This window comes from Equus caballus, chromosome 1, assembly GCF_041296265.1.
Source record: "Equus caballus isolate H_3958 breed thoroughbred chromosome 1, TB-T2T, whole genome shotgun sequence".
Taxonomy (NCBI): Eukaryota; Metazoa; Chordata; class Mammalia; order Perissodactyla; family Equidae; genus Equus; species Equus caballus.
The window spans coordinates 128453307-128471410 of NC_091684.1; the positions used below are offsets into that span (position 1 = coordinate 128453307).

General features: G+C 53.8%; 1 protein-coding gene across 5 annotated transcripts in view; it reads left to right on the forward strand.

The window, feature by feature from the left end:
• The window catches only part of RASGRF1 (Ras protein specific guanine nucleotide releasing factor 1), a 112031-nt gene that overhangs the window by 52305 nt on the left and 41622 nt on the right, over nt 1–18104 (forward strand). For all 5 annotated transcript variants that reach the window (XR_011424915.1, XR_011424916.1, XR_011424917.1 and 2 more), the window contains exons 7-13: nt 1204–1397; nt 1970–2079; nt 5505–5623; nt 7761–7921; nt 11424–11487; nt 13535–13671; nt 15931–16013. Coding sequence is in view for 2 of the 5 variants with exons in the window: in XM_001488142.7 (XP_001488192.3) it covers nt 1204–1397; nt 1970–2079; nt 5505–5623; nt 7761–7921; nt 11424–11487; nt 13535–13671; nt 15931–16013 (868 nt within the window). In the remaining 3 variants the exon portion in view is untranslated. The remainder of the gene's footprint in view (nt 1–1203; nt 1398–1969; nt 2080–5504; nt 5624–7760; nt 7922–11423; nt 11488–13534; nt 13672–15930; nt 16014–18104) is intronic.

Below are 18104 nucleotides of genomic sequence, written 5' to 3' on the forward strand. Positions count from 1 at the left end.
CAAGATCGGGCAAGGCTCTCCAGAGCTCCCCTGCCCTCAGGCCGTGGAGGCTTCCAGGAGCTGGGCACCTGTTTTGTTTTTCTTGAGTCAAAGACCCCCCATGTTTCTTCATGGTCATGGTCACCATGAGAAGCTGCCCTGGAAAGACGGGGTCTGCATCCCACCCTCTGCAGTTGGTGGTGGAGGGGCGTCCACCGGGAGGCCGGGCGCCCTGTGTAAGAGCTCCCACGTGGAGCTTATTACGAGGAAAGTGTGTTTGTCTTTTTGAATGGGCTTTATAAGCAGAGGGTCTGGTGGGTCCTTGGCATCGCATCAAGCGTTGAAGAGTAGGTTTGCGGAGCTGGGTCAGGCTTTCAGGGGCTGAGGGCAGGATGTTCTATACCCAGGAGGTTGCGACAGAATGGACCAGCAGGGACCCACCTCACTGAACCAGGGGCGCAGAGCTAGGGAGGTCTGGAAGGACGGGGACGGACAGACAAGTGAAAGGACAGAGACTCAGGAGGGTGTGTCATGGGGTGGGAAGCCCTGGAATGGGGGTGTCAGGAGACTGGGTTCCAGGGTAGCTATTGAGTCACCTTGTGACCTCAGATGGGTCACTTCTGTCACAGGCAGGACACTCTGGGAGAGAGGGCTCGTGGGGAGCCCTCAGCATGGCATAGTCGGGGAGCCAGGGCGACGGGGAAGTTAGGTCCTCAGCTGACCCCATGGAGCTCTGGAGCTGGGCTGGCCCTTCAGAAATCTCCCAAACTGCAGGGCTAGCCTTTATACCCCTACCTGGAGCCCCATTGGGCAAGGTATGACTTGTGCAAGGCAGCTGCCTAAAGCTGAGAGCAGTTCCTGGTGGGGGAAGACCCAGCTGAGAGCCTCGGCCAGCAGCACTCCTGGTGCCTGGGTCCTGAAGGTGGTCGGGGGACACAGCACAGCACCCACTACACCTCCTCTCTCTGACCCTCCGGTACACAGGTGTCAGACTAGACAGGGTCTCCACATCTACCTGTGACTCTGATGTGGTCCCAATGCTCATGTGGGGCCACTATCTTGCCCTGGTACCAGAGTCGTCCCCAAAGGTAGGGGTCTCTCTGGGGCAGAGTTTGAGCCTGGCCCTGACCTTCCTGGGCGGGGCTGAGAGAGCTGAGGGCCTGTGGGGCCTCTGTCTCCCCGAGGGTGCCTCCGGCCGTCCCCTGAGCCCTGCCCTCCTTCCAGCCGACCTGTTCGACATCCTGCTGCCCATGCTCAACATCTACCAGGAGTTCGTCCGTAACCACCAGTACAGCCTGCAGATCCTGGCCCACTGCAAGCAGAACCGTGACTTCGACAAGCTGCTGAAACACTACGAGGCCAAGCCCGACTGCGAGGAGAGGACGCTGGAGACTTTCCTCACCTACCCCATGTTCCAGGTGGCTCAGCCCCGGCCGTGAGGGCGCGTGCGTGGGGAGCCCCTGGGGGCCACAGCAGTGCTGGCCATGGCTGGGAGGGAACCACACCTGGAGGCACCGGGGGAGCCACAGGCCCCAGCTCTGGGCTGCCTGGAAAATGGGGTTAGAGCCCACCGCACCCTGGCTGGCTGCAGGCCTGTCCAGCTCCAGAGAGCAGGCTGTGCAGGAAGGCGAGGGGACAGCTCCTCCGGGGGCCCTGTCCCTCCTGGTCCTGAGCCCACCCCCAGACCCTGCCACCTGAGGGGCTGAGCCTCAAGCTCTGGGCTCTTGTCCCAGAGGACACCCTGGAAGAGCCTTCAAATCAGAGTCTAAGGCGAGAGGTCCAGCGAGGTTCATTCTTCAGCCCTGCTCCTGGGTGTTGCCAGAGCGGAGAGAACCACTCTCTGCCTCCCTCTCCTTCTCTTTCGATCCTTGTCTGTTGCTGCTCTGTCTGTCTCTTTCTCACTTCCTTACTGCCTCTCTCTCCCTGTCTCTGTTCCTCTCTGTCTCCCCATCCCTCTGTCTTTCTCCATCCCTGCCTCTCCCTGCCGCAGATTCCCAGGTATATCCTAACGCTGCACGAGCTCCTGGCCCACACGCCTCATGAGCATGTTGAGCGCAACAGCCTGGACTATGCCAAGTCCAAACTGGAAGAGCTGTCCAGGTGAGCTGGCTCCTGGGAGCCCTCCCCAGTGAACAGGCCAGAGCTGAGGACACCCCCATCAGAAGTGTGCCGAGCCCCAGATGGTAAAAGCTCATGTTCAGGTTAGAATTCCGAGGGAGGGGCGCAGCCTGCCTCACCCAGAAGCAGAGTCCCGTGGAGCAGTCTGAGGAGTTTACAGCTCAAGCCCAGGGGGCACTGGTGGGATAGTGTGGGTGGTGTGCCATCCCTGGCAGAGATGGGGTCCAGGGAAGGGCCCCAGACACTCAATGGGCCCATCTCCCAGGACAGGGATCTGCTCAGGGGCTTGCAGATGCTCTCTGCCCATTTCCTCTGTTCTCCAGTGTTGATTTGTCAAAACCTGTAGCTCTCAGAGCCCCAGGGGGATCCTGGGCGACCTGCCTTCATCTGCCGAGGCTCCAGTCAGCAACAGGAGGTGTTAGTGGGCTTGTCCGATTTCAAAGGCTCCAGCCCTCTAGTCAAGGCCCCTCCCCAGCCCCTGTCACAGTCCCCGAAGCCCAGGGGGAACTTCCTTCTGCGAGGGCAGGTGCAGAGGGGCGAGGGAGGAGGCACCTCAGCAGTCCAGGCAGCAGCTGCAGCAGGTGGTGGCAGTGAAGGTGAAGAGGAGGTTCAGATTCTGGATGTATTTTGAAGATGGAACCAACAAGAGTTTCTGATGGATTAGATGTGGGGAGAGAGAGAAGATTGGAGTCAAGAGTGATTCCAGAGGTTCTGGCTGAGCAACCAGAAGGATGGAGTTGCTGTTAACTGAGATGGAGAAGACTGCCAGCGGGGCAGGTGTGGAAGGGAAGGCTTTCTTGCTTCACTGGAGCTTTACTGGGGCCATGCTGAACTTGAGATGGACAACAGTGGTGGCAATGACAAGAAGGGAGTAGCGTATTTGAGTCTGGAGTTTGGGGGAGCAAGACATGCAGAAGCCATCAGCTTGGAGATAGTATTTAAAGTCACAGGAGTGGTGAGATCACCAGGGGAGTGAGTTCAGGCAGGAACGAGATGCAAACCAAGGGCTGAACCCTGGGGTTCCAAGAAATGAGGACGGCCTTGTACACAGAGATGGACTGCCAGAAGCTGCAAAGGAGGGTCGATCTGCAGTGTGTGGGGTCCAGTTCCCAGCTCTGTCTGGGACCCGGCCGACCACTCAGTGCCCTAAAGGGCTTCCCAAGGCCAGCACGCAGCAGCCAGTCAGGCCACAGCTCCCAGCAGGTAGAGGGAGAACCAGGCTGGACCAGGGCAGGGCACAGGCCCCAGAGTGGAGGATCAGCAAGAGGGTGTAATCAGGGTGTGATTGCAGACTAACGAAACCATTGTGGGGTGGGGACCCAGTCCTCTCATGCCCCAAGGAGCCAAATCCTGCAGACTCCCCAAGGAAAAGACTTGGGGCTCCAGTGAGGCTCCTCGTTGCTGTGGGATGCCCTGTCCAGGTGCAGGCAGAGGTGCAGGTGGCATGTGGGTGCCAAGGTATTTGGACTAAGACCTCCGTCCCCTTTCCCCCAGCTAGCTCTTCTTTTGTCTTCCCCGTCACCTACAGCTGAACCCAGCCCTCCCACCACAGAAGAGGGTTTTCCTATTGTCATGACAATAGCCCTTTCTGCCCCAGCCCTGGCAGGAAAACATCAGATAACCAACCCCTCGCTGGCTGTGCTGAGAAACACTCCTCCCCAGGGGCTGGTGCTCTCCTGCCCCTGGCCTTTGTCCCACCTTTTCTCCTGAGCCCTATCTCCCTGGCTCACTGATAACGGAGGTCATCACTTCCTGTTCCCCTAGGAGCATCTGGCCCTGGAAACTCACACTGCCCTCCCAGAGCCTCCCCAGCAGCGTGTGCAGCATGGGTCCCCCCAACACAAACCCCAGCCTGGGGCTGGCACTCCTCCTGAGCCCCTGCCATTTGCACGTGTCTAACAGCAGAACTAGTTTGCTGCTTCGGAATCACCCTCTTGTTTTTAGCAAATGCAGCCCTCCTTAGCAACATCCCCACCCGTATCTAAAGAAATGGTTCTGCTTACCTTTGCTTCCTTCCAAACATGAAACTACCATTTCCCAGAAAGGTGCCTCCCTGTCCCATGTCCCTTCCAGAAGAGGGCTAGAGCATGGGCTTCTGAGAAGGGCATTGCAGGGGAGGGGGGAGGTGCCGAGGCACCTAAAAAAGAGACACTGTCTCAGTGCCCCAGTGTGATAAGCAGAAAAAATAATGGATAATTTTTTTTATAATAACACTTTTACAACCAGTGATAATAGCAACAATGATCACTACCCTTTATTCAAGCATCTGACATGTGCCAGGCATGAGGTCAGCACATGAAATACATTATCTTCCATCCTCACCCCAACATTCTACAGACGAGGAAACTGAGGATCAAAAGGGTTCAGTAATTTGCTCAATGTCATGCTGATTCCATTAATCACAGATCCAGCGCCACTAGCATCGTCTCTCATTGTTGTGGGGTTTAAATGGGATCATGTCTGTGAGAGAACTTTGTAAGCCACACGCATATTAACTAGCCCTCTTGGTGGTCTTAATTGTAGAATTTCAGACAACAGGAGGCTTTGTGCTTTCCTTGGAGTAGGTGGGGTAGTCTTTCCAGACCTCCCCCCCGAAGAAATTACTCACTACCTTCCTAAGACTACTGGAAACCCACTGAGGCTCTCAGCAATGTTGGCAACTCACACCCCTCTTTTCCTACCAATGCTGTTTTTAAAAAGCAGTTAAGAGGTGCCACCTCCTGGAGAGGAACAGTGTTGCGGCAGTGAGAACAGGGACAAATAAGAGAGTTGTCCGTGTTCTCAGACAAAGTGGCGAAACATGTTCTGCTTCCCTCCCGGACGTGCTGGAGCCTACAGGATAAACCAAAGTCAGGCTTTCTCTGAACCAGCTGGATTGTCAGGCACTCCAAAAATAAGCCATTCCAGAACCCAAATAACATGAAGGGAACAAGCATATAATGAGCATTCAGGGGGAGGAAACATCAAGTGCAAAGGCCCCAAGGCAGAAATGAGTTAGTTTGTTCTAAGGATGGCAGTAGACACTAATGGGATGAGGGGCCAGATAATGAACAAGGATGTCTCCTGTACTCCCATCTTCCTCCAACTCTGCTGTCTCTGTTCCAGGTGGTTCAGACTTTTAAATCAGATAAGACCTGCTTCCTAGCTATTAACCTCCATTTCCTTTTCTGTAAAATAAGAACACCTGCCTCCTTGATCTGTGAGAAGGATAAAATGAGATCACGCCTGTGAATTGCCCGGCACACAGTGGGCACTCAATAAATGTATGCTGTCCCCCTTCGTGACCACAGGCTCCACCTGAGAGTCCTGGGTGTAGCCTTTCTTCCTCGGTCCGGCCAGAGGCCAGCATCCCCTCCTCCCTGAGAATTAAGGGCAGCCTGTCTCTGACTTATTTCCTGTCCCCACAGGATAATGCATGATGAAGTAAGTGAGACAGAGAACATCCGGAAAAACCTAGCCATCGAGCGCATGATCATCGAAGGCTGTGAGATCCTCCTGGACACCAGCCAGACCTTTGTGAGGCAAGGTACGGCCTCTGCACCCTGCCTCCCCTGCCCCGCCCAGGTGGGTGCCAGGAGTGGGAGGCAGGCGGCACTCAGGGACACTTCTAGTTCGTTTGGCTGCCACGTACTAAAACCTGTCGGCATGATGGCGGAGTGTTGCAGGGCTGCTGGAGGAATGTGACAGCTATATGGAGACGTTGGTGTCTGTACATATAGATGCAGATATTGATTTTCACAGTTTCCTTCTCTCTAGATGTAAATATAACTCTTCGCAGATGGCCTTGGTTTGTCTATCGTATGTCATAGTAAACAATGACATGTCATTTTTGGGGAGAAACAGGGGAGGAGGATGAGCACTTTCAGCGTCCGAGAGGGAGGCGATTGGGTCAGTCCTTCTCTGCTTTGCGCACCATCCTTGCCTGTTGCGGGAGGCCGTGATCACGGTGTTCTCCAGGTTGAAGGTTTCCCTCACCCTCAGCCTCCGCTTGCCTCGGGAGCAGGGTTTGAGAGTCACAGCCCTGCTGAGAGGGGCAGCTAGAGGCTCTCTGTGGCTGAGGGCACTGACTTCCCACTCGGAGATGTTGGAGCTACCATGCGTCTGCAGGTCACCTCGTTCCGAGTCCACGTTCTGTGGGAAACTCAGCTTCTGCCTGTGTGCCCCTGAGGTGACCTCCACCTCGGATGGACCGCCTGAGTGCCTTCTACCCAGCCCTGCGACTCTGACCAGATGAAGAGCTTGCCAGGACCTCTCGCAGCCTGTGCAGCTGCCTCTGGCCCCTGCTGCCCTTAGCAAGGCTGTCGTTGACTTGGAGTTTTGTTCTGAGCCCCTGTGTGTGGCCCTTCCGAGAGGCCTGCCCTGTGATCTGCTGAGCCCACAGCCAGCCTAGCCTGTCTCCCAGCTCCTCCTGAGCTGCACTGGGCCCAAGTTGGAAGTGGCCAAAAGAATGACCTCTCCTGGGGTGGACAGTGTTCCCCCAGACCAGGAATCTGCTCCAGCACCCTGAGCCAAAGCATTTCTTCCCCTCCCAAGGGCCTGGGCTGGACCTAGAGACCAGACAGGGAGACCCGGTAAGCCCTTTCTCACTGTTCAGCCATGCACCCAACACTGACCCCTGCCCCACCCATGCCAGGCCAACACGGGGCTCCAGGGACACCCAGAGAATAGTCCCTGCCCCACCCTCCAGAAGCAGACTGTGCAGAAGAGAGTCATGAAGAGACAAATACAAGAAAGGGTTCCAGGCAGCGATGGACGTGGACAGGAGGCAGAGGGGTGGCCCAGAGCAGGACCAGGGAGAGTCAGGGAGGGCTTCCCAAGGAGGCATCCCTGGAGTCGAGTCTTAAAGGATAAGTAGGAGTTCACGGCGTAGATGGAGTGAAAGAAGGGCTTTCTAGGCTGAGGAGCATCATTCAGGGAACTGCAGGTTGACCCAGAACTAGGTTTGGGGCAGAGGAGGGAAACAGTGGTGAGAGAGGAGATGGGCAGGGGCCAGATAGCTGGAAGGCCTGAACCCTGAGGACAGTGAGAACTGTTGAAGTGAATGGGGAAAGGAGGCCTGTAGCCCATATATGGGGTGGGGGGGGGGGGGGGTGGCAGGGCGGGGCAGGCAGAGTACGGTTGGCAGGTGGGTTCGTCGCTGACACCTGCTCTGCCTGGCAATGCCTTCCCTGCACTGTATTGAGGATTGGGAGCTCCTGTCTGGGCTCTGCAGCAAAGTGTGCAGCAATTGATTGGTGATGTCTGCTGTGGCCGCAGGTGGAAGCAGGTGTACAATGCATCTGGTTAATCCCTCTGGACCAGAGCCAGCTCCCCACTTGTTCAGCCTGCCACCACCCCCAGACCCCAACCCCACCCTGCATTCTCACCACATGGGCCATGCCCTTTAGGGTTCCTTTGCTTGCCAAGTTCCTGGCCCTGGCTGGGAGGTCAAGGGTCCTGCATGGAACATCTCTGATCATCCCTCAACCCCCTATCCCACCATCTGGCCCTGAGCAGGGGCTGGAGGAAGTGTCCAAGGGGCGTGTTTGCTACCAGGAACTGGGATTGCTTGTTGCATAGCCGCTGCCACTGGCATCACAATCCCACATTCGACTTCAAAGCCGGGCCAGAGGGGGAGGATCATCCTGGGAGATGGGCTCAGGGTCTCTCTCCTCCGTCCATAGGTTCCCTCATCCAGGTGCCCATGTCGGAAAAGGGCAAGATCACCAGGGGGCGCCTGGGGTCTTTATCCCTAAAGAAAGAGGGTGAGCGACAGTGCTTCCTGTTTTCTAAGCATCTGATTATCTGTACCAGAGGCTCTGGTGGAAAACTTCACCTGACCAAGGTAAGGCCTGCAGGAGAGGAGCTGCGGAGGCTGGAGGTCCAGGGGCTCACAGCAGGCACTGCCCTGACCATGGGGTCCTGACTGACCCTGACCCTGGGCACAGATTGTGGCAAGGGGGTCGGAGATACGTGAGTGTACGTGCACGCACCCTGGTTTGACGACGGGTTGAAATGAGCAGGCCATTGACTGATTTTCTACTGGAAAAACCATGGGAAGTGGGAAGGTGAGTATCAAGAGCCCCAAATGTGCCCCCCACAGCTGGGTACCAGGGCAGAGGAGCCAGGGGGTCTAAACAAGACCCTAAAAGGCCCATGTGTGTGTGTGTATGCGCGTGTGTGTAAGGGGCAGCAGGGAGAATGGCACCTGGCTGAGCACCAGACCAGCACCCAGAGAGTTTCTCTCATCTCCAACTAAAAAGAGCTCAGACAGAGCCCCTCCCAACGCCTTCTCAGTTACTCACTCTACCAGCACAAGAGCACCGACTCGGCCAGGCAGGGCCAGTCCTCAGGACCTCACAGCCCTACGTGAGACCCCACACAATCAGCTAACTGGCCCATCCCAAAGGTGGAGGGAAATAAGCACCTCAAACCACCCTCCTGCTTCCTCAGAGACCCCAGGGCCTTGGCTCATGCCATCCCCTCAGCTGCACAGCCTTCTTTCTCCCCTGGCAGAGCTCCTCCACATCCTTCAAGGCCCACTCAGATGCCACCTGCTGTAAAGCCTACACCCCAGGCAGAATCTACTGCTCCCAAACATGGCACCCTGCTCATCCCACCACTCTGAGCTCAGGATCTGGTCCCAGCTCTGTCTCTCATGCATGTGTAGCCCTGGAGAAGTCCTTGCCCCTGTCTCCACCTCAGTTCCTCATCTATAACATAGGGGTAACTGTCCCCCCAGAGGTGTGCACAGGTGCGGGCAGGTGGCGGTAGGTCTGCTCTGTGAGCATAGAGCGCTTGCCTCTGTGAGCAAGCATCTCTCCGGCACCATGTCCGTCCCCATGGAAGCTCGCTTCAGGAGATTCAAATCTGAACACGCTATGGCCTGGAAAGGGCCTGAAGATGCCCTTAATTAAGCCAGAGCATCGGGGAGACCGTTCTTCCACACCCTGGATGCCTGGCCTGGAGCCTCTCGCAGAGCTCAGGGATGAGGCAGTGGCTTTGGGGGGTGTGTTGCATGTTAACATGTCAGCAAGTTAGTTGGTTGGCTGCACAAGGGAAACTTAACTTACAAACACTGAATATTCCAGCTTCAACCAAATTATGGATCGAGGAAAGCTTTCATTGTTTATTGCCTCTGGACTTCCTCCTGTGGAGATCTCTGTCCAGGCTGGGGGCAGTTCCCAGCAGGAGGGGTCCATGGGGCAGGTTGAACCAGAGACCTTAAGGCAGCTTCCTAGTCTGAAAGCAGACGTTTTTATGTTTGTTACTTTTATCTTATTTTGGTTTGGGAGGTTCGTTTGAGTTTTTAAAAAGTCTTTCAGCATGCTAGTGAAGAACACGGAAGCAGAGTACTGCTCAGATCCTAGCACTGCCACTTAGCTGTGCACAACCTCACCGAGCCTCAGTTTACTTCTCTGCAAAATGGGAGTGAAAACGCCTACTTCAGAGGAGTACTGTGAGGAGGGAGTGAGGGAGTGTGTGCAAAGCACGTTGTCTAGTGCCTGCCGTGCTGTAAGCGCTCAATAGGAAGCTGTCATTGTCACTCATAATTATATAATAATGAACTTGTAATGATAATGATAGCAGGCCCTTGCATAATAATTACTATGGACCAGGCACTGTCCCACATACTTTATGTATATATACTTCCTACCACAACCCACTGAGGCAGATACTATTACTTTCCTTGTTTATGATGAAGGGAACTGAGATGTCTAGAAGAAGCCAGGAAGTAGCAGAGCTGAGCTTTGAACCCGGGCAGTCTGGCTCCAGAGTCTGTGTTCTTAAACCATAAGCTAAAATTCAAACCACTTCTCTTTAAATACTGTAATTGGAAATAGAATGCATTAAGTCTCTTCCGAAAGGGGCATACTACAAATCCACAAGATTTAAAACTACCATAAGAATTTTTTTGGACTTAAAAGTAAAAGAATGTCAGAGCTAGATGGAGCTTTCAAGATCATCAAGCCCAGTGACATCAGTGGACAGGTTAGGGTCTAGCAAGACCTCAGGCTCACCCAAGGCCTCCAAAGAGTAAAGCAAGAGGCAGAACTCAGGATTTGGGGGCCCACTCTGGTGTTCTCTCCAGCGCCCCTCTGCCTCTCAGAAGGCAGCCTGCCCTGCGAACATGTTCCTATAGATTTGCCATATGGCCATATGATAAGAATATGATTGTCATCAGTTATTGTATTACTTATCTGTTGCTGTGTAACAAATTACCCCCAAACAGAGTGGCTTAAAACAAACATTTACTGTCACACTTTCTGTGGGTCAGGAAGTTGGGAGCAACTTAGCTGGGTAGGCATGGATCAGGATCTCTCATGAGGTTGCAGTCAAGATGGCAGCTGGGGCTGCCATCATCTGAAGGTGTGACTGGGCCTGGAGGACCCTTTTCCAATATGGCTTCCTCACGTGGCTGTTGGCTGGAGGACTAGTTCTTCATTCGTAGACCTCTCCTCATGACATGGCAGTTGTCTTCCCCCTAGAACAAGTGATCCAAAAGACAACAGGGAGCAAGCAAGAGGCTGCAGTCTCCACAGTTTAACACCATCACTTCCGCTTTATTCTTTCAATGAGAAGGGAGTCACTAAGTCCAGTCCACATTCAAGAAGACGGGAAAGTAGGCTTCAACTTTTGAAGAGAGGAGTATCAAAGAATTTATGGGCATATCTTACAACCACAACAGTTGTGCTTGCTCTTATTTCTCACTACAGTATCAAGGAATCTCACATACTCAAGGATGGGGGGCATTTTTCCTGCTATTTCCCATAATTGAAAACTAGTAACTGACCTTGGGCTGGGGTCAGGCCCCAAGGCTCTCTCTAGGCTCTCCCACTAACCTGCCAGGTGACCTTGGGCAAGACATTTACCTCTCTGATGTCTGATTTCATTCCTTCCTCTGTAAAATCAGAATAACAATACATGTGACAGGTCCATAAAATTGGCCTGTTTCCTTATGGGTAATATGAGGAGGTTGGCTTAGAGCAGGGGATTTCAAACTTCTGCAGATTTAGAGCTACGAAGTGATGCCTCAGAGTTGCTGCAGGGGCAAGAAGAGGCCAAACAGGCCAGATTCTGGCCCCTCTGCCCTCAGCTCAACCTTGACCCTCATTCAGGGAAGGCCTCTCTGAGACAATCCCATTTGATCCACTTTATTGGGCTTCTTATATAAAGATAAAGTCCCTCAACTTAAAAAACAAAACGCCCACTTGGAATATAACATACACATCCATATATGTTTGCACGCGATGCTTGCCTTTAAAATCCCTTCCTGCGCTGATGCTCTGGACTCCTAAACTGTGTATCTCCTCCCTTGATGCATGGGGGGTGCTGCTCTTTTTCAGAATGGAGTCATATCCCTCATTGATTGCACCTTATTGGAGGACCCAGAAAGCACGGAGGAAGAAGGTAGGTTTTGAAGTTGCATGTGTGCCTATGTGTGCTCACACAGATATACACACACATTCACACCCCCAAAGATTGGGCCCAGGCATCGTTTTTGTTGGGAGGAAAGGAAGATGCTGAAGTGTGGTGGCCCCCGTCTTGGACCCAGTGAGGTCAGGCCTGGGTGTTTAGAGAAAGAGCTCCCTGGCCCAGCAGGTGATGGCCTTCATCTGCTTTCCTGGTTCTTCCAAACTCCTTTGGCCCTTGGACTTGGCGCCGACAGATTTGGGGGTCACGGCACCTCAGTGAGCACCCTGCATTCGTGCATTCATGCATTAGGTGCACGGTGGCTCACTGGGCTGTGCAGAAGTTCACGGAGCACTGGGCCCATCAGTGTCCTCGGTGGAAGAGGTCACATGTGCCACTAGCGGAGGGAGTTCAGGGGACTGTCCCCCGCAGTGGGGTTGAAGTGGACATAAGGGAGGCAAGACTTCTAGGAGAAGGGAGTGTGTGAGCAGGGCCTCAACAAACCAGAGGAGGTTAGACAGGAAGGTAGGGGGACGGCAGAGCCCTGGGCTTGGAAAGCCCCCATGTGGAGGTGTGCTGTGGGATATCTCTCGCCAAGCATCAGAACTGGGGGATGGAGTCAGTATTTTAGGTTGGGGGCGGGTTCATTATGTCTCTTGATTGGACCACAGTTGGTCCTTGTCTCACTTGTTCATAGCCAAGGCTCAGAGATGCCCTCTGGGTGCCCGGCCCTGGGGTGCGCCAGCAGGACTCTCCATCCTTGCCTTTCCCAGCCTCTGGCCCTTCGGGGCAGGGCTGTGTCTAAACCTCCTCAGATCCCAGTCCCACCCTGACCTGGGCTCGGGCTTCCAGTTTGCTGGGGCTGGGGCCTGGTCCCCATACACACTTGACAAACACACATGCACTTACGCACACGCGCCTTGGTGAGCCCCAGCTGCAGCTGGGCTCTGCGCCTTTTGTGCCCCTCCTCTGAGAGCCCAGCCAAGCAGCCCCACAAGGGCAGAATAAGTGTGTGCAGCCATTTACCTGGAGCGCTCTTATCAGCACCACCTTCTTGAATCTGGGCCACAGCTGGTCCGTGGACTGGGCTGGACATCTAGCTCAGTGTCCCCAAACCCAAAGTGGGAAATCCCAGACTCAAGTGGAATTGTCAGGTCCCAAAGCCCTTTTCCCTCCAGGCACAAGGCAGATCGGGGAATGGCCCCAAGTGTCCCCCACTCAACACACCCACACGCGGACACCCTACTTCTCAGAGAAGCCAGCACCACCCCACCCCTGAGTCACTCCATGGAATGGGCTGTCCTGTGCCCAGCAAGGAGTTCTAACGTTCTCAGGTGTCAGAACTGGAGGACATCCGACGCCCAGAGGGGGAAGGCCACCACCCCAAGGTCACATAGCCAGCAAGCAACATGGCAGGCCAGAGATGTAGCAGTCCTTCCACAGCGTTCAACCCCATGGAGTGCACCCCCAGTTAATGTGGGTGAATTGAAAGGAATCCCTGAACTGTGATCTTAGTCTTTCCAAATGAACAGCTTCCAAGAGTTCAAGAAACTTTTCAGGTTGAGAGCAGTAATAAAAATACCTGTAGGATTTACTTTGGTTTGGGGGAGACTGAACTGACTGTCCAGCCTTGTCCATCAAAGCTTAAGATCTGAAGCTCCCGTTCTGGCCTGGCATCACCTTGGGGTAGCAGGAGGGTGGTTCTAGTCCTGACCTAGCAGCTGCCCCACTGGGGGTCTTGAGGAAGTCCTCACCCGGGACCTCAGCTCCCCATTGGTGTAATGAGGGCAGAAGGCTCCCCTGTGATTCCTAAAGGCTCTTCCAGCTCTGAATCCGGAACTGTCCCTGTGTGTAGCTACTTCTGCACTCCGGGTCTTAGTTCCTCACCTTAGGAAAAAAGAAATGTTCTGAAACTAGCAAGTGGCCTGGAGCCCTATCGATGTAGTGCCTTCCCCAGTGGGTAAGACAGGGTATCATTAAAATGGATTCCAACTCAAAAAGGGCCCACACTCACGCTGCTAACTCCATGTTTTGCAACTGGAAGCCAAAGGATCCAACCAAGACATAGAGCACTTGGATTTTAAGATCGGGGTGGAGCCAAAGGATTCCCCGTCCTTCACAGTCATCCTCGTGGCCTCATCCAGACAGGAGAAGGCAGCATGGACCAGTGACATCAGCCAGGTGAGCAGCGTCACCTGTTCCTGAAAGCAGGCGGTCCCTTCAGGCCTAAGCTGGTTGGAGGCATGGGAGTAGCTGCCAGTTTCTAATAGAGAAGATGCAGGTGTCCTCCAGGGACAGCCCAACCAAGGCAGAGCCCAGCTCTCCTGCCCTGTTGGCAGAGTCCCCTGGGCCATCCACAGAGTGTGATCTGGGAACCCCTTACATCTGGATCACCCCTACAGTGATTTTTAAAACTCCAGATTCCTGAGCTCCCCCAGAATCCCTACAGACTAGATGCGAATCTCTGCTTGGGGGCCTAGGAATCTGCATTTTAGCACATGCTCCAGGTTGTTGGTATGCACAGAAAAATCTACACACTGTGACCCAAGGATGCTGGATGTAACAGAGCTAAGAGACAGCCAGCAGAGCTCAGTGTCAGCTATGCAGAGGAAAGGTTTACCCTCCCTCTTTGCCTGCGCAAGTGATAGAGTCAGTCAGCCCAGGGAGCGTTACAGGAAGCACAACTTCCCAGGAAATAGCAAGCAGACCCAGAGGGCTGTGGGCACCTGTAGGACCAGGGCAGAGATGTGAGTCTGGAAAGAGGCTGTCAGCAGGAGGGGACTTCAGGCCCAAGACAGGCCTTTCCCTGGGCCAGCAAGGGCCTGTGATGGGTCAGCACAGCACAGCCCCATCCCAGCAGTGGAGGAATTCCTCCAGTGCCATCTGCCCACAGTCTGCTCTCTGCAGAGTGGGTGAGCATGTTGGGAGCAGCTGACAGTGGAAGGAAGGGGACAGAGAGGCTGGAGATTTCCCCCATACAGAGCAGGGGGCCTAGGAGAGCTGTGTTTATGGAGAACTGGGGAGGCAGAGTCTTCGCTCTATTAAGGGTGACCTCTCTCTGCCCCTCGTTTTTATGCCCCACTTGCAGGTTGCCCTGACTGCCTGCTCCCCATCTTCTCTGGCCTGCCTGCACATCTCACAGTCCCAGAAGAGCGAGGCAGGGCAAGGATAATGTGTAGCAGGTGTCTGCTCTTTCTGAGTCTTACTACACTTCCTCCAAACACCCACCGTGCCCTGGAGAAACCTGGAAAGCCCGAATGTAGCCCTTTCGTGTCCCCAGGGAACCGTGACTGACAAAGGCTCAGGACTGCTCGGCTGGAGAGTGCCCACCGGTCCTCTGCCCTCCTAAGGGAGCATTGCTGATGCTAGCAGCGTTGGCCCCCAGCCCCTTCCCCAGGCTCTCTGACGCCTCCGGGAAGCTCTGATCCGTGGCCAGGTCCCTGCATTTCAGTGTTGCTGATAGAGCTAGAGCTACAGAGGGTCTAAGTGTGGTGGGTTGGAGAAGGTGGGCCAGGAAGTGCAACTGACAGAAACCTTCCTCTGGGAGGCCCCCAAAGAACTGGGGGCCTGGCCTTCACCAGGACACTGGGCCTTGGGCACCCACCGCCTATTGTGCCAGCCTCTCTCCGCCACTTCTCGGTGACTTTGACCCACCCTGACACACACATCCTCAGAACCAGAAGATTCTGTGGCGTGCCCCGTAGAGGCCTCCCCATCCCTATGCCAAAGAGGAAATCCTCACGTAGCAGAGATATGAAAGCTGGCCCAGGGGCCAGTGAGAAGGAAAAAAGCCCCTGCCACCAGATGTCTTTTCTTTTTGTTTGGGTGGGCACTTTTTATTCAAAGCAAAATTTGGATTTTGAGTTTTTTCAGAGGCTGAGTAAATGTACGATCTTCTGGTCCCCTAGTGCCAGCAACCTTGCCTCCCTGGGCAGGATTTTTACTATGGAAAACCATCAGAGCATTGGCACTGTGGTGGGCAGAGGACAGAAGGTGCAGAACAGCACTTGTGTGCAGGGGGCACGGAGGCCCTTCTGGGCTGGCCCCCAGGAGAGAGATCTCAGATCACCGTGGGTCTGATCTTGTCCTTGACATTGGACCTCAGAGGTCAGCAACACAGTGGCCAGGGTGAGATGCTTCCGTTTTGCAAACAACCCAATGAGGTAGGAGTCGTTATGTTCATTTTGCAGATAAAGAAACTAAGGCTCAGGGAGGTCAAGTAAATCCCCAAGAGGTCACTGAGCTGGGACTTGACTTCCAACCAAAGTCCAAGAGATTCTCTGCATTGACCCTGCCCTTACCTGGACAATGCCCTTGAGGTTTGAGGACCCTGTGTCAGGACGAGGCATGTGAACCTGTCACTCAGCAGAGCTCCTGCTGGGCCTAGTTCCCAGAATGGAGACCGAGCCTCTGACCCCAGGGTCCTCTCTCTGATTCCAGTGTGTGGATAATATCCGGTGCAATGGGCTCATGATGAACGCGTTTGAGGAGAATTCCAAGGTCACTGTGCCACAGATGATCAAGTAAGTGCCTTTAACCCCATCTTGACCAGACCGTGTTTCAGAGACTGAGGGCCACACAGTGACAGCAAGCCGGGTTTTTGGGTATTTGCTTGTCTGTCTTGAATTAATGTCTGTTTGGATGATAGCTTTGGCTTAGTTTTTGTTGATTTTTTTTTTTGAAATCTGGATTTTTGTATTAGGCTGTTTAAAATATAACATGAGGAATGAAATTTTATGCACTCTTTCTTTTTTTTAATAACTATTTTTCTTTTCCTAATTAAAAAATGAGACACTTCAAAAATGCAGGCTCCAGGGCCACTGTGTTTGTTTGAACCACCCTGGGGTCAGGGGGGCTGGCCTCCTGCTGAACTCAGCTCTCTGAGCCCCTGGGCACCAGGCAGGCTTCTCCTCCAGGGTCTGCTCGCCTCACCCCTGCCCCTCGCCCTCCTTCCTGCCACACTGGGGTGGCCCACTGGCTCTCTGGCATCCACCCAAACCTCGATTCCCAAGCCTGCTGTGCCCACCTGGCACACACCAGGACCCAGCTCCCACCTGGGTACTTTGCTGCTGCCCAGAACAAGCACTTGGGTGACCCGCTGCTTCTCTGCTGCTTCAGGTGTGTGCTATGAGTAACCGCAGGTGCATTATTTAGCCAAGTATGTGAAAGTTCCCCAGCTGCCACCATTATGGTGGCAGGTCTGATGAAGCGAGCACTTGGTAAACCTACAGTGTGCCAGGAGTTAGGCACTAGCCTAGGCACTTCATGGCCACCAGGCCTTTTAAGCCTCTGGATGAGTTTGTGAGGTATTATTCCTCCCCATGACCACACTGTTTAACAGCTAAAGGTGGTGGAGTCCAGAAGGAAGGTCTTGAAGGCAACAGCCCTGATCCACAGCTCTGGCTCTGTGTGTAACTATGGAAAAGTCACTTAACCTTCCTGAGCTTGGGTTTCTCATTTGTAAGTGGGAGATGATAATACCTCCTGGATTTGTTTCAATGATCAAATAAAAATCAGATGTAGAATTATGGTTAAATGTGTGGTGGGTGCCTACTCATTTTCTACCAAGAATGCATGTTGGGGCAGTAAAAGTGAGCAGATGAAACCAAAATAAAGTCACCTATGAAAAAAATAACAAAATTTTAAGCTATGACAGTGATAAAGGGAATGGAATGTCCAGATAAAATGACAACTCTGAGGACGTGTACACCCCCAGGCTCAAGCCTGGCCTCCCCAGCAGGAGTAACCCATGGGCAGCATCCCCTCCTTGAGGGCACTGGAGAGCAGAGATGAGCAGGCACGTCCTCTGTCCTTGGGGAGTTCACCATTTCCTGAGAGAAAGAGACAGAGAAAGAAATTATAAAACACTGCAGTGAGTGCTGTAAAATAAAGTTTGTGTGGTGCTGGGAGGGTTCAGAAGACAAGTGACAAGTTCACCTGGCACAGGTGGGGAAGACTTCCCAGAGAAGGGAACATCGGCACTGGCCTTGAAGGATAAGTTAGGGTTTACTGAATGATGGAAGGGGCAGGGCATTCTGGGAAGAGAGAACAGCATGAACAAAGGCACGGAGGCAGGAGAGCACATCTGTGTTTGGGGAATGATAAACAGTTCCATGGGGCTGCAGGGTTGGGAGAATGGTGTGTCATACGGGAAATAACCTTGATGCAATTGTAGCCTCCAGTGTCACTACCAGACAAACTATCCCAGAGGTCTTGGAACAGATAGGCTCACAGACTGAATTCAGATGCTTGACTATACAGCCTGGTGAATCAATGTTAAACACGTAGTGAGAAGCCAGGGGAAGAGATGGGCTAGTAGGTTAGGCTAGAGTGCATGTTCCACTTGGTACACAAACTGGATACGCAGTGCTCACTGTCCTGCTTCTCTCCCTGCCCCATCAGCCTTCCCTGCTGATGGAGTGGCTACAAGGACCAGGATTGAAGCTTGACCAAGTGGATACAACAGATGGAAGGTGCCCGGGCCAGTGGCACATGCTTGCTCTATCCGAGGTGTCAGGGCGAGTATACCTGGCCACAGCTGCAGCTCACCAGTTAGCCAGAAGAACAGTTATGGGTTTATCTACATTTCTGGGGCAGATGGTAAAGGGCCAGAA